This window comes from Elephantulus edwardii, unplaced genomic scaffold (genome assembly GCF_000299155.1).
Source record: "Elephantulus edwardii isolate Elephantulus edwardi_28Jun2011 unplaced genomic scaffold, EleEdw1.0 scaffold00011, whole genome shotgun sequence".
Lineage (NCBI taxonomy): Eukaryota > Metazoa > Chordata > Mammalia > Macroscelidea > Macroscelididae > Elephantulus > Elephantulus edwardii.
Genome location: NW_006399761.1, coordinates 20,656,530 through 20,672,555, shown reverse-complemented (window position 1 = coordinate 20,672,555; position 16,026 = coordinate 20,656,530). Strand labels below are relative to the sequence as shown.

Sequence of the window (16,026 nt, the reverse complement as noted above, 5' to 3'; positions counted from 1 at the left end):
CTGTTTTACAACAGTGGCACCATGCAGTATTTGTCCTTTTGTGACTGAGATACTTCACTCAGCATAATGTCCTCCAGGGTCACCAATTTGAATAATATTGCACGAGTTCTTTGTTTTCCAATGTAGCGTAGTATTCCATTGTGTGAATGTACCACAGCTTCTCTATCCATTCATTTGTTGATGGGCACTTAGGTTGCTTCCAACTCGTAGCTACTGTGAACAATGCCGTGATAAACATGGGTTTGCATACATCTGCTTGGATGTCAGTTATGGTCTCTTTGGGGTATATTCTCAGTAGTGGAATTGCTGGGTCAAATGCTATCACTTTTTGCAACTTTTTGAGAAAGCGCCATACCGCCTTCCACAGTGGTTGCACCATTTTACACTCCCACCAACAGTGAATAAGGGTTCCAGTTCCTCCACAACTTCGTCAGCATTTGTTGCTTGATGTTCTGTTAAATTTTGCAATTCTGACTGGGGTGAGATGATATCTCATAGTTGTTTTGTAAAGTGTTCTTAACCTACTTTTAAAAAAAACTTCTATTTTAGAGTCCAATTTCTTATAAAATGTTTCACATTCTCAGTGAGAGTTTCCCAAAAATGGTGTTTAATTTGTATGTGTATTCATTACAGTTAAAGAGAGCTCTGGTGGTCTAGTGGTAAAAAAAAACTGCCCTGTAATCTAAAAGGTACAAAGTTCTAGTCCACCAGCTGCTCTGTGGGAGAGGGATGGGCAGTCTCCTCCCCACTTCTCCTAAACCTGGTTAGGGTTAGGGTTAACTGACTCTGAAAATCCACTGGTGGGCCAGCTATGGGTTGGTTCCAACTCAATGGTACACGACAAAAATATTCCTTTCAGCTATTATTAGACTGCAGTTTAGAAACAGAGGCCTGATCTGAATCAAATTTATACTTCTAGAAGGAACTACTCATAAATGATGATGTTTACTTCCTATCTTATTATTATGCTATTGTTATTATATTATTATATATTAATATGCTATTGTTAATAGCATTTATTCGTTCTCTTGGTGGATGTTAGATGATCAATTTGGGATATTTTTGTTTAATATTCCTAAGAGTGCTATAGTGAACAGCCTGCCTTCTCATTCCTGCTTGCAAGATATTTTCTAAGATTAAATACCAAGCCACCCCAGCAACAATAGCAAAGTTCAACAGGGCAGCAAAGAACAAATGCTGGTGAGATTGTGGAGAGATCGGAACTCTTATTCATTGTTGGTGGGAATGTAAAATGGTCTCGCCTCTATGGAAAGGCGTCTGGCACTTTCTCAAAAAGTTGGCAACAGAAATTCCATTTGACTCAGCAACTTCACAATGCCTAGACAACCTCTTCAGTGATACTACATTTGATTATTTGCTTATGGTGATGTCTGTCAGTTTATTCTATTAAAATACAGTTTCCATCTGTGATTAGTGTGAAAAAAAGTCTGTGGGATGACTGTGGTACCAGGCAAATGCCCTATTCTCCAACAAATGTTCATACAATGATTCAACATCCATTCATGATTCTTGCCAAACCATAGTAAACATTAAATTTGGGTTTACAAATGCTTATTTTCCAACCCAGGCAGAAGATTTAATTTTGCCTTGCAGGACAGTATTGCAAACAAAGGCCTAGGAATATGTTACATTTTATCCTCTTGAACCCAATATTAAAAAATGAAATAAAGCTTTAAAAAGTGTCAGAGAACTGCCAGATAATGTTTATTCATGTTTCACGAAGCAGCACTGCTCCAAAGCAATTGTTGTTGTTGTTATGTGCCGTCGAGTTGCTTGCGACTCAGAGTGACCCTATGTACAACAGCCCTAAACTCTGCTCTGCCCTGTGCCAATCGCACTGTCTCTGACACTCCCATCCCGATTACCCCAGTCACTGAATCAATCCACCTCATAGAGGGCCTTCCTCTCCTGCATTGTCCCTCCACCCTCCCAAGCATGATGTCCTTCTCAAAAGACCGGTCTCTCCTCACAACATGTCCAAACTATGTTAGATGGAGCCTCAGAATCCTTGCCTCCAAGGAGCCACCCGGTTTAACCCTTTCCAGGACGAATCTGTTTGTTTTCCTAGCAGTCCATGGTATTCCCAATACTCTTCTCCAGCACCACAGCTCAAAGGCATCAATTCTCCTTCTATCTTCCTTAGTCATTGTCCAACTCTCTGATGCATAACAAGTGATTGTGAAGACCATGGCCTGTATCAGACGCACCTTAGTCTCCAGAAAGACACCACTGCTCTTCAGTACTTTGGAGAGGTATTACCAGAGTGAAAAACAAAAAGGTCTACCCGCAGTTAATAAAACAAACAAAATGGAGCCGTACCCAGATGCCATGTGAGAAGAGAGGTGAGGCGATGGACCTGCTACGTTCCAGAGCAGATAGTGAGCTCCAGGACTCAGGCTTCAGAGAAATCAAACAGACGCAAACTCACTGCTTTCAGATTGGTTCCAAAGTATAGCAGTGACCCTCCATCGGGCTTCTGATGCTCTAAGTAACAATGGAAGGAGACTGACCATATTTCCCCTGTGCAGCTGTTGATTTGAACCTTTGGATTAGCAGCACAATTCACCACAGACTACAGAGCTACAAGTGCTCCACTCAAGTGGGACAAGTTCATGCTGGAGGCTGGGTTGGGTCTCCCTGGTCATTGAAGTGAGATTACAAAAAATAAGTGAAGCTCAACATGAAAAAGACAAAGATTTTCACAGTGGGCCAATTGGCAGCATCATGATAGATGGAGAAGAGATTGACTGAGGTTGTTAACAGGTTCAGTTTGCTCCAAAATCAACACTCCTCGTACAGTCAGGAAACCAAAGACGAATTGCACTGGGAAAATCTGCTGTCAGGGACTTTTCCAAAATACTCAGAAGCAACAATGTCAATCTAGAGACTAAGGTGAGCCTGATTCAGGACACTGTCTTCACAATTACTTGCTAGGCATCAGAGAGCTAGATAATGACTAAGGATGACAAAAGAAGAATCGATGCCTTTTGAGTTGTGGTCTGGAGGAGAGTCTGGAACATACCACAGACTGCCAAGAGAACAAACAGGTCTGCCTTGGAGAGAGTGAAACCACATTTCTTCTTGGAGCCTAGGATTTTGAAGCTCTATCTCACATACTTTGGGCATGATGGCCAGGAGGGACTAGTCCTTGGAGAAGGACATCGTGCTCAGAAGAGTGGAGGGACAGCACAGGAGAGGAAGATCCCAGACAAGATGAACTGATACAGTAACTGGGGTAATGGGGTAGGTGTGTCGGAGTAGTGAGACTGGCTCAGGACAGGACAGGCTTCAGAGCTGTTGTTGTACACAGGGTTACTATGAGTTGCAGGTCATAACAATGACCTGCACAAAACAGTGACTCGAGCGCACATAACAACAACAATTAACATTATAAAACAAAAATGTCTTTGAATGAAAACCTAGTATGGTTTGGAAACTGTCATTCAAATAAATGAAGGGAAAAAAAAAGCTATCAGGAAGGGAAAGAAAGGCTGACAACACAACATGGTTCAGGCGTTTTAGAAATTTTCTACTTCAGAATAGGGAGCACTCTGATAGAGCCTCAAGGCCAAGATGTGAAACAAGTTAACTACAGATCCAGTGACTCAGTCAGCCTTATCTGGTATCAAAATTGGTTTATACGCCAGTGAAAACAGCAGTAGGCATTCTAAACCAGTTTTCACATCAGATTCTTACTCATGCAATTGGGTGCAGGGAGCAAGGAGAGATAACAGGAAACCTGCTCAACAGAGATGAGATTGTAGAAGGCAGGAAAGGAGAGACTCCTACTCAGAACAAACACATCCTAAGTATCAAAGGTTTGAAGAAAGAAACACTAAGAAACCAAGCAAACAAAAATCAACAGGAAGAGCCAAAATTCTCCTAGGGGAAAACAAATTTTATACAACAGTTCAACCAAGATTCTACATATATTCACAATGGTTAAGGAGATAAAAGAGGCAGTAACAGTCGTGAAATGAAAATACCCAGATATGCAAAAGAACCACTTGAAATCTTGGACATGACGTCTACTGTCACAGAAACAATTTTGTAACTGTGATGAGAAGAACAGCAGTTGCAGTATAAACAAAGCAGAGAGGAAATCCAGCATTTAGGAACGAGTAATTTACACTTCATGTTGAGTTAAGAGTGGGCTGGGAAATCAGATTAATCTTCCTACGGAAAAGAACAAAAAAATCCTATAAAACATAAAAATGACCATTTAAAAGCATCAGCAGTTGCATAGAGAAGTGTACTCGGGATGGGGGTGGGGGGGGAGGGACGTGGGAATTGTATACTAATGAAGGATTTTTTTTCTTTTTTTTTCTCTCTTCGGAGAGCTGGTCGGGAGGGGTGGGCGGGGAGAGAATTGTGGCAATGGGTGAGTGGAAATCCAAAACCTCTGTAAAAAAATAAAAACAAAAAATTATAAAAAAAAAGCATCAGCAAAATACAAGGCACTGAGGATTTACAGAGAAAGGAAAAAATCTAGACATCTGACATTCTGAAATCTTTCTCATGGGAAGACAGCCAATTCTGGAGACAAGATGAAAAGCTGAGCAGAGCTCTTGATAGACTTCCTTGGTTAAGGAGACAAAAGCCAGGGCTGAGAAGTCCTAATATGAGGGCAACATCATGTGTCAGGGCCGAGAGTCACGGCAGGGAAAGGAGGAGACTGAAAATTTACTTAAAATATTGTTATCTTGCCTTATTATTCTGTCAGATGATGTTGAGTCAAAACTGATTCCTGGCTGACTCTTCTGCAGGTTTTCAGAGGAAACTGTCAATCTTTCTCCCACAGAGCAGCCAGTGGATTCAAACTGCCTGCCTTTAGGTTGGTAATGCAACTCCTTACCCACCAAGCCACCAGAAAGAACTGGTTTTCTCCCCTGCCTGAACAGAAATAATCTCATAAATCCTAATCAGTCAGCAAGGAGAGACCTTGAGTTCGCTCCTCAAGGTGGGCTACATGGCTGAAGTGGTATTACATGTCCACCTGGACACTCATTTATCATGAAAGAAGGTGAAATAACAAAACTGCAATTTCAATGTGGATTCAATATTTTTTGATTCATGTGCAAAGTGGGTCAAGCTATGAGGAATTACTTTTAGTTTCAAACTCCCAGGACTACAATTTAATACTAAATTGAGAACTGCCGATATCCAGAATTTAAGTGAGGAATCGTCCATCTATCTTTAGCTCAAATAGCACAAAAATGTTTGCTCATGATTCATGAATAGAAAACATAGGTGAGAAAATTACAAGTGATCCTAAAGTTTGTGACTTTTATCACCTAAGTATCAAAAAAGGAGGAAATCATGGAAGATTCATTAGAAGAAAACTTCCCAAAATTATGAAAAATGAGAAAAATCTAAAGCCAAGAAGCAAACTATACATTCAGTGACCCTCAAGTGGGATAGATCCTGAAAGAAAACCAAAAAAGAGGAGAATGAGTAAGACTAAGCACTAATTTCTCAGAAGAAACTGCACAATCAAGAAGATAATCAGATTCACATAAATGAAATATGGAATTAAAAGTTGTCAACTAAGTATTATATACCCATCAAAACTGTCCCCCAAATTTTTAGGCTATTTCTAGATAAACAATTTGGACAGAATCGACATTTTAACATCAGTGACTCCTCTCCACTGATACGTTGTTGTGTGCTGTTGAGTTGGAACTGACCCAAACTCTCCAGCAGGTTTTTAGAGGCAGTTAATTGCACAGGAGGAGACCACCCATCCTTCTCCCATGGAGCAGCTGGTGTATTTGAACCGCATGCCTTTGAAATTGCAGTTTGCCAGTAGGCCAGCAGTGCCATTTTGTTTATTTTGGCCTAGTTTAATTTCTCTAAGAAATGTTTTTCAATTTTTGGATAACCTGAATAAAACCAAAATTTAACCTGAGTATTACATGGCTTTGGATACCATTTGAAAACTTGATGTTCTAATTGTTGCTTGTACATGTATGTGTCAGATGAAGCCAGCAGACTGGTTTAACCCTCTCCAGGATGAATCTGTCTGTCTTCTTAGGAGTCCATGGCACTCTCAGCACTCTTCTCCAACACCAAAGCTCAAAAGCATCAATTCTCCTTCTATCTTCCCTGGTCATTGTCCAGCTCTCTGACTGAGAGAGCTGGACAATTATGCTTGGGAGGGTGGAGGGCAGGCGCAGGAGGGGAAGGCCCTCTGGGAGATGGACTGATTCGGTGACTGGGGTAAATGGGATGAGTGTGCCGGAGACAATGAGATTGGCACAGGACAGAGCAGAGTTTAGAGCTGTTGTACATAGGGTCATTATGAGTCACAAGCAACTCGACGGCACATAACAACAACATATATATGTATGTGTATTTTATATATATATACTGAAGCGCTTGCTGCAGAGGGTCAAGGACTGCAGCCTCCAATATGGACTGAGGCTCAATGTCAAGAAGACAAAGATTCTCACCACTGGGCCAATTGGCAGCATCAGGATGGATGGTGAAGAGATTGAGATTGTTCACAGCTTCAGTTTGCTTGGCTCCACAGTCAACACTTTCAGCACCAGTAGCCAGGAAATTAGAAGACATATTGCCATGGGAAAGTCTGCTGTTAGGGACCTCTCCAATGTACTGAAGAGCAATGGTGTCTCTTTGGACATTAAGGTGCGTCTAATACAGGCCATGGACTTTGCTATCCCTTGTTATCCATCAGAGAGTTGGACAATGACTAAGGAGGATAGAAGGAGAATTGGTGCCTTTGCACTGTGGTGCTGGAGAAGAGTATTGAGGGTACCACGGACTGTTAGAAAAACAAACAGATTCATCCTGGAAAGGGTCAATCCGGGCTGCTCCTTGGAGGAAAGGATTCTAAGGCTCCATCTAACATACTTTGGACATGTTGCAAGGAGGGACAGGTCCTTGGAGAGGGACATCATGCTTGGGAGAGTGGAGGGACAGCACAGAAGGGGAAGGCCCCCTATGATGTGGACTGATTCAGTGACAGGGGTAATCGGGATGGGTGTATTGGAGACGGTACGATTGGCACAGGACAGAGCAGTTTAGGGCTGTTGTACATAGGGTCGCTATGAGTCGCAAGCAACTCGATGGCACATAACAACAACAATTATATATATATGTAAATACATAAACAAATAATTGATATATTTTTACATATTTTTTAAAAAGAATACTTAAGTACTTAAGTTATTATTGTTATGTGCTATTGAGTCGACTATGACTCATAACAATCTTATGACCAAGGGCTCTGAACTTTGCCCTATCCTGAGCTAATCTCACCATCTCCAACACACCTGACCTCATTAAAACAGTCACTGTGACAATCCACCACACTGAAGGTCTCCCTCTCCTGTGCTGACCCTCCACCCTCCTAAGCATGATGTCCTTCTCCAAGGACTGGTCCCTCTTGAAACTATGTCCAGTGTGAGATGGGAGTTCCACCATCCCTCTTCCAAGAAGCACCACATTATTAATGTTGCTGAAAGACAGAAAGACCCTCAAGGAGATGAACTGAGACAGTAACTGCAAGCGTGGGCAGACTGTGAGGACTGAGCAGGGCAGGACCAAGTTTCAATCTGCTGTTCATGGGCAGCGTCACCTAATGCCACCAATAACAGCGATGCTGCGAGACAATTCGTTATTCATAATTAAATTTAGATTCTCTACTTCACATTGATTTTTGTATAATGAAAGTCAGTTCCAGTCAGATTAAAGAGATGACTATGAAAAGCAGGATGTTTAAAAAGTAGACAAATATCTTTCTGATCTGCAGTACATAGGTTCTCTTAACTAAAACACAGTTTGACAAGTTTTACTATATAAAAATCTCTGTACAACAGAAAAGAACACAATCAAATGCAAAGAAAGTGAAAAAAACAAGCCCAGACTGAAAGACACTAGTAAAAGGGTTAGTACTTACCATATGGTAGCCTACAAATTTATAAACAAAGGTAAAGGTAAAGCTAGGAGAAAATGGCCAGAAGTTATCAACAGAAAAAAAAACCAAAACAAACAAACAAACCAAAAAAAAATCACCTCAAAAGGTTAGTGAATGCTTCAAAATTGGTGCAGACTCTCTGGCGGCTCACATCTGCCTGTACTCCTGGGGAGAAAGGTGGAAAATCCCGTCCAGTGTGATTCACAGCCAAGGGAACCCAATGGGAGATGAGCTGGAAGTTGGTTTCAGCTCAACAGCAAAGCACAAATGAAAAGATATCATTTCACAACTGTTACACAGCAACTCCAGATCTAATAAATAACATTATCAAGGGCTGGTGAGGAGGCCAAGAAACTGAATGCAGTTAGTGGACGTGGAAACTGGCATACAACCACCTTGGCGCCGGTGTGCAACTGACTTGAAGAATCCCACCAAGCAACGCCAAGGCAGTAATGTAAAGGAGTTCCCAGTGTGAAGGACTGAGCAGTCGGCTACTGACCACAGCCTGCCCATGCAAATGCCCTGAGGACAAGGAGAAGAAACCCCGGCTGCTTTCTCCAAGTCATTAAGACCCGTAAGGAGCACAGTCCTCCTCTGTAAAACACAGACTCACAACTCAGAATAAACCCAATGGCAACTGGTTTTATCATTATCTAATTTTCTTTTATTGGTTTACTTTACAAAATCCATGTATATTATGTTTCACACTATCCTTTACTCATACTGCTTTATACAGTCATTCTTATGCATTATGTTTATAAAATTAATCACTAATTTGTTTTTTAATAATATTTATTCTTTTTTTATTGATCGTTTTCTCCCATCCTTTCCCACCTCCCCCACTGCACCCCTTATGTTCTCATACATATAATGTCTAATCCTATATTCCTTCCAAGCAGTTCTTCCCCTCATCTGTTCTGATGCAGTGTTCATTATCTATCCACTCTTTCTCCAATCTCTCCCCAGTAGTCCCGTCTGTCCTATTTTTTTTATGTCTTAAAATTCATTTATTAAAGAATATTTATAGGAAGGTAATAACTTTTGTTTTGTTATTAAAAAAAATTTGGTTTCTTCATGCTGCATAGTACGTGAATGGAAGCGGCTAAAGTTACGAGCTTTCTACTGGACTTCTCCAACAGCACAGCACAATGGAGTAATTTCTGCATTGCTAGAATAAATTAAAAAAGTCTCTTCTAAGTTTCTCTTCAAAAAGCCAAGAGTAATAACAGAGGATGGCATAAAAAAGCCATTTCTCCCCATTCATTCTGTAGTATTGGAGGCAGTATTTTTACCATCACAGGCTACAATTTTCACTTTATCCACTTTAATAAGCTCTGTCACCTCTCTGAATTCAACATGATTCAAAACAAAACTCCACACATTATCGCAGAATTTGTCTGTATTTAAAGAGCCCCTGAAATTGACTCTGTTCCTGACTCTCTGAGCCAATGCTGAATTGATAGCCTTATCAAACTGAAGGAGAACTTGAAGAGCAAGTTGGGTTGGAGGGGTTATCTGTTGAGACCGAATGAGCTCATCCAGGCTCTCTTGAAGACTGTTTCCCAAGGTGGTATTTCTGTATAACTGATAAGCCATGGCTTAGGTGGAAAGAATTGTTTTTCCTATTCAGGCTTGCATTGATGTCCTGCGCGGAAGGCGTTTCCGCCGCAAAGCGGACAGAAGCCCAACAGCAGAAGCCTACTTCTCGACCACCTCCTCCATCTCTGTCTGTCATATTTTATAAGAGGGGCATTATGCAGTGTTTGTCCTTTTGTGACTGAGGTATTTCACTCAGCATAATGTCCTCCAAGCTCTCCCATGTTGTGTAATGTTTTACGAATCCATTGTTTTTCAAGGCTGCGTAACATTCAGAGTGTGTAAATGTATTGCAGTTTTTCTATCTATTGGTTTGTTGATGGGCACTTGGATTGCTTCCATTTCTTTGCTATTGTGAATAACACAGCAATAAACATGGGTGTGAATAACACAGCAATAAACATGGGTGTGTAGACATCTGTCAGAGCCGTGGCTCTGGTTTCTTTAGGGTATATTCCCAGTAGTGAAGTTGCTGAGTCAAATGGAATTTCTGTTGCCAACTTTTTGAGAAAGTGCCAGATGCCTTTCCATAGAGGGAATACCATTTTACATTACCACCAACAATGAATAAGAGTTCCGATCTCTCCACAATCTCACCAGCATTTGTTCTTTGCTGCCCTGTTGAACTTTGCTATTGTTGCTGGGGTGGCTTGGTATTTAATCTTAGAAAATGTCTTGCAAGCAGGAATGAGAAGGCAGGCTGTTCACTATAGCACTCTTAGGAATATTAAACAAAAATATCCCAAATTGATCATCTAACATCCACCAAGAGAACGAATAAATGCTATTAACAAAGGACGTAATTTTCTATTAATGATTTTCTACAGTAGTTATAATAAAGATTACAGCCTAGCAAATCCAATGGGCCATTTCTGTCACATGAGGTAACACAAATTGAAATCACCTCTCAACAGCGTCTGACAACAATGCAACTATAGTCCATTCAGGAATCCCTGGGTCACGTAAACAGTTAACCTAACTACTCCGTTATTAGCAGCAAAAACAGTAGTTGGAATGGACTCAAGAGCTTCTGAACAACTGCAGTTCTCTGTCCACGTGAGGCTCAAAAAGTCAGAACTGCCTCAATGTGAACAAGAGTCGCAGCTCAACAAATCAACTAAAAAAACTCCTAACAGTTCATGGAAAAAAAATTTTTCAGGATGATATGTATTTGAAGTCATACCCAACTCCTCATTTATTACTTTGGTCCCAAAGTCCAGGTGGTTTTGCAGAAATTGGGAGTATGGGGAAACAGAGGCTGAAGACGACTGGATCACAAACAGAATGGCCGCAGCCTGCATCACTTAACTGCCAGAGCACTTAGAAGGCCGGCCCAGCAGAGAGACACATGACTTCACCCATCACTGCCAGCCCTGCTCTTGCCTTGAACCCAGGTGTTCACTACTGCCAAATGCATGTCAGCATTGCACAAAACAGGCACTTTCACTTGGTCATAAAGTGAAATGTTGGACAAAGAGAAGGTAAGTGAGGAGTTGGTGAGTTGGTGTACTCACTCAGTTAGATAACGTACCACGCAATAATACACAGTAAATGAGCACATAAACTTAAGTATTAGGTATAAAAACCTTATTAGGTACAATAAAAATCAGACAGGGACTGGCATAACTGCTGGAAAAAGAGAAAGGAGAAAGTTTAACTGTTAATTAAATTTCCATTAAAAAAAAAACCACATCTGTGAATTCACAAAATATTAGGGTTTTAAAGGTGAAAGATGGACAATTTCCTCTCGTGGGATTAAATGTCTCTGAAAATCCACTGGAGGGTCAGCTATGAGTTGGTTCTGACATGATGGTTTACAGCAACAACAAAAACAAAACAAAGGTGGCTGGTGAATTAATTACCTCACTTTCTACAAGCTGTTAACAAAAAGGCTGGAGGTTCGAGTCGATGCAGAGGGGCCTCAGCACAAAGGCGTAACAATCAACTTCCAAAGAGAACTAGCATTTGAAAGCCTTATAGAGCTCAGTTCTGTTCCGAACTGGCCGTCAGGAATCAGTCGACTCGGCTGCAACTGGTTACTGGTTGTAGATCTCTAAGTCTTCAAAATCTTTAATAAAATTTTTAAAAACCAAGTTTAACAGATGCACAAATCACATCTCCCTCAAAAAGACCAGTCTAATTTTTTTAAAAAGTCAGAAACACTCCATAAAAAAAAAAAAGAAAAGAAAGTGTCACTACAGCTGAAAAGTAAAATTAAAGCTTATTACTTGTTGTTATGGGACTCATAGCTGACCCTCCAGGGAGTTGTCAGAGGCTGTAAACAGCAAAGGAGGAGAATGCCCATCTTTCTCCTGCGGAACAGCTGGTGGTGGGTTTGAACCTGCGGGTTGGCAAGTGCAATTCTTTACTACCAGGTCATCATGGAAGCTCTGGTGGCCTAGGGGCAAGAAACTGTGCTGCAATCCCAAAGAGACAAGGATCAAGGCCACCAGCTCTGCAGGGGGAATCTCCTCCCTTGTGATTAAGAGAGTCAGCTACGGGGTTGACTCAATAACAGGTCCTCAAAACTCCCTTTACAACTTGTCAGGTTTTGATGATTAAACCAATGAACTACTGTGCTCAAGAATGGCTGAAATGAAGAAATTCATAATCTATAAGAATACTGACTGTGAGGATCATAACAAACTGTGGCTGACTCTGAGAAGAATGGGAATCCCAGAACACTTGATCGTGCTAATGCGAAACCTATACTTGGACCAGGAAGCAGTCGTCAGAACAGAGCAAGGGAACACTGCATGGTTCAAAATTGGGAAGGGTGTACGCCAGGGATGCATCCTATCTCCATACCTTTTCAACCTATATGCAGAACAGATTATCCGGGAGGCTGGGCTCTATGAGGAGAAATGTGGGGTCAAGATTGGTGGACGATTTATCAACAATCTGCGTTATGCAGATGACACAACCCTGCTTGCTGAAACTGAAGAGGACCTGAAGCACCTGCTGCAGAGGGTCAAGGACTGCAGCCTACAATATGGATTGAGGCTCAATGTCAAGAAGACAAAGATTCTCACCACTGGACCAATTGGCAGCATCAGGATGGATGGTGAAGAGATTGAGATTGTACACAGCTTTAGTTTGCTTGGCTCCATAGTCAACAGTCTTGGCACCAGCAGCCAGGAAATGAAAAGGCGCATTGCCATGGGAAAGTCTGCTGTTAGGGACCTCTCCAAAGTACTGAAGAGCAATGGTGTCTCTCTGGAGACTAAGGTGCGTTTGATATAGGCCATGGTCTTCGCAATCACTTGTTATGCATCAGAGAGTTGGACAATGACCAAGGAGGATAGAAGCAGAATTGATGCCTTTGAGCTGTGGTGCTGGAGAAGAGTATTGAGAATACCATAGACTGCTAGGAAAACAAACAGATTTGTCCTGGAAAGGGTTAAACCGGGTGGCTCCTTGGAGGCAAGGATTCTGAGGCTCCGTCTAACATACATTGGACATGTTGTGAGGAGGCACCGGTCCTTGGAGAAGGACATCATGCTTGGGAGGGTGGAGGGAAGGCGCAGGAGAGAAGGCCCTCTAGGAGGTGGATTGATTCAGTGACTGGGATAATCGGGATGGGAGTGTCAGAGACAGTGCGATTGGCACAGGACAGAGCAGAGTTTAGGGTTGTTGTACATAGGTTCGCTATGAGTCGCAGGTGACTCGACGGCACATAACAACAACGTAAGAATATTAGAAATTCCGTATGTTTTGAATGTTTCTTTCAAAAATCCTGTTCGCATTAGAGATTTAACTAAATGATCAGATCACACACACACACACGAAACTATTCTAGTTTAATCTTTTGTGAGGCGTAGAATCCTTCGATACAGATAAAAACGAGCAGGAGAAGAAGCAATTCTGCAAAACAGGCTACTCGTAGGTCCAGATCTCGCGCTTTAAAATTGCTGCTCCAAAATTTCAATCTGAAAACACTAGCTGAGTGAGGCTAAAAAAACCCCAACAACCCCAAAACACACCAACTTCCGAACACACACAGGCAGCGCAAAGGCTCGGCTGCCAGTGGCTTCCGAGCGACCTTTTGGGCTTTCACCAACTTCCCGAGAGGAAGTGAAAAGCTTTCAGGAGACTTTGCTCCCCGGCGCTGCCCGGGGTACTGGGCACATGCCATCCTCTACTGCAAAACACAATGTAAAGCTTAAAGAAACTCCAGCAGTTCCATCAAGACGTTCAGAAAGTAGCACCCAGTCCCTTTCTCCCCAAGCACCGGGGGCCAGAGAATTCCTAGGAATACCATGAAAAAGAAAATGCCGCAAGCGAGCTGTTGAACGAAATTCCCCTCGACGGAACCCCGCTTCAAGGCTGACTCCCCCAAAGTGACCGGCTGGCCGGGCGTGGGAAGGAACACCCTCATCAACGGCCTCAACCGCTCCCTCCCGCGGCCCCGTCCAGCCCCCGAGCTCCGGCCCCACCACACGGACCATCCTAACAATCTCACACTCACTGGAAAGTGGGTCCGGGTCCCGGCCCCGGCCCAGCCCCCGGAATTCGGCGGGTCTCCCAGGGTTTGGGAGGAGGCGGCGGCTGGGACGCCATTCTCCTTCACCTCCGCTCCGCTCCCGCTCGGCTTCTCCGCGGTCCGAGGCCCGGATCCGCGAGCACCGCGCACACTCAGGCATGATGAGATGAGCGCCGAGCCCTCCACCCCGCCCCCTCCTGCTCTCCGGCCATTACAAGGCCGGGATTCTCTGCCAGCTGCGACGAGGCAACAAGAGGTCGGCAACCATCCATGGGAGAAAAAAACCTTCCTTTTTATTTTCCCTAGAAAGAATTATCATGCTAAACCTGAATGTTAAGAAGCATCGATATTTCTGGCCGCAGCTACGATGCCTAGATATCTGAGTCTCTCTTCTGCTGCTCTGGGGCTGGGATCCTGGCCGAAGGTGACTGTCTCAGTCATTGCTAAACCTCGGGGGTGAATGGGGTACATTGCGAAAGTCCAAGCTTTCGGGTTTAACAGATCCCTCTTTCCCTTCAAACAGGAGGAGAAAGTTCATTCAATCCTCGCGAAGTGGGCCTGGTTCGCTCTAGAGCTCTCGTTTCCTGGGGGAGCAGAATTGCAAGGTGCAATGGGTGCGTTGTCTTTAGTCTTCCCCGTTCCGGCCCAGGGCTGGAAGGGGTTAATTTCGGTCTGCAGCATCTCGGGAGAAGGTGAGGCGGGGAGGTCTGAAGTGCGGCTGCGACTGGGTAGGGGACAGGTGTGTGGATGGAAAGGGTCGTTTCCTTCTTGATGGAGCGTCTTTGTTAGCAAGGAAAGGGTAAGTAGGAAGTTTCTTGGACCTGGCCAAAGGGGGGGAAGGGCTTGCTTGGCAAAAGAGAAAAATCAAGGTTAGACCTAGAGATGAACTTTTCTAGACTCCAGGATAGTTTACACTGCTGAGTGTATTTGTAGCTCTTTGAAATTGCCCCCCCCCCCTTCCCTGGACCTCTGCAAACCCCCATCCCACAGGACGAACGACTCCCTTCTGTGTGGAAATGAGTTTTAAAACATCTCGAGAAGTAGAACTCAAGTCTGATCTGTTTGGGTGGTCCCTGCTCTTTAATTGGCCATGAATGATTTCTGATGTAATTGTCCAAGCAGGTAAAAAGAAAGTCCTACATGTCCCCTGGTGAACTCGAAACTGGGCAATTTATTGTTGACTGGCGGAGAGGGACGAAATCCCGGGAGGAATCCTTTTACACGTGGGAGGAGGTTCTGTTGCAATCACTTGTTACAGAGCTTTTGCTGTGAAACGCATACGTAATCGAACAGCGAACATTTTAACAAAGATAGATAACGATTTACAAAAACACAGCAAAAAAACTTTCCACCTTATCGCGTGGGATAAATCCCCCAGGGCTCGCTTTGAAAGATAAAAAGTTTAATATGATACAAAATTATTTCGGGCACCCTGGGAAAGCTTGTCATTTCAAGGCTGCTCATTAAATTGAACCTGCTGCTCTTAACCATGCTTGGAAAGGTTAAGGGTCAGCAAAAATATGAAGACCCTAGACCAGGTGGATTGACACTGTGACTGCAGCAATGAGCTCAAGGCTGTCAGAGATGGTGAAGATGGCACAGGATAGAGCAGGGTTCAGATCTGTTCATTGGGTCGCTGAGTCATACATTTTTAAATTCCATGTAGGTGTATTCAACTTATTCTCGTAATTGTTTTTCTTTTTTCTCTACCTATTTGCATTTTAATAACCATTCTTGTAAGCAGTGTGAAGTGTGACTTTGCACACTTTTAGTAAAGTTGTTGGAGTGATAAAATTTTGTTTTTATGGGAATGATTATATGAAACGGATGCTTTAGGCAGAATGTTAAATGATCCAGGAGGTATCAAAAGAAGATGGAAGGAATATACTGAGTCATTGTATCAAAAGGAATTGGCAGATACAGAAGAATTTAATGAAATAGCATTTGAGCCAGAGCCTATGGTGATGAAGGCAGAAGTTCAAGCTGC

At 42.9% G+C, this 16,026-nt stretch overlaps 1 protein-coding gene and 1 pseudogene across 1 annotated transcript in view; both read right to left on the bottom strand.

Moving 5' to 3' along the window:
• PEX13 (peroxisomal biogenesis factor 13) overlaps positions 1–14,145 on the bottom strand; it is a 35,109-nt gene extending 20,964 nt beyond the window's left edge. Inside the window, exon 1 of the mRNA XM_006880945.1 lies at positions 14,025–14,145. Coding sequence (XP_006881007.1) covers positions 14,025–14,116 — 92 coding nt within the window. The 5' untranslated portion in view covers positions 14,117–14,145. The remainder of the gene's footprint in view (positions 1–14,024) is intronic.
• Positions 9,221–9,556, bottom strand: LOC102846305 (annotated as a pseudogene).
• Positions 14,146–16,026: the final 1,881 nt, after the last annotated feature.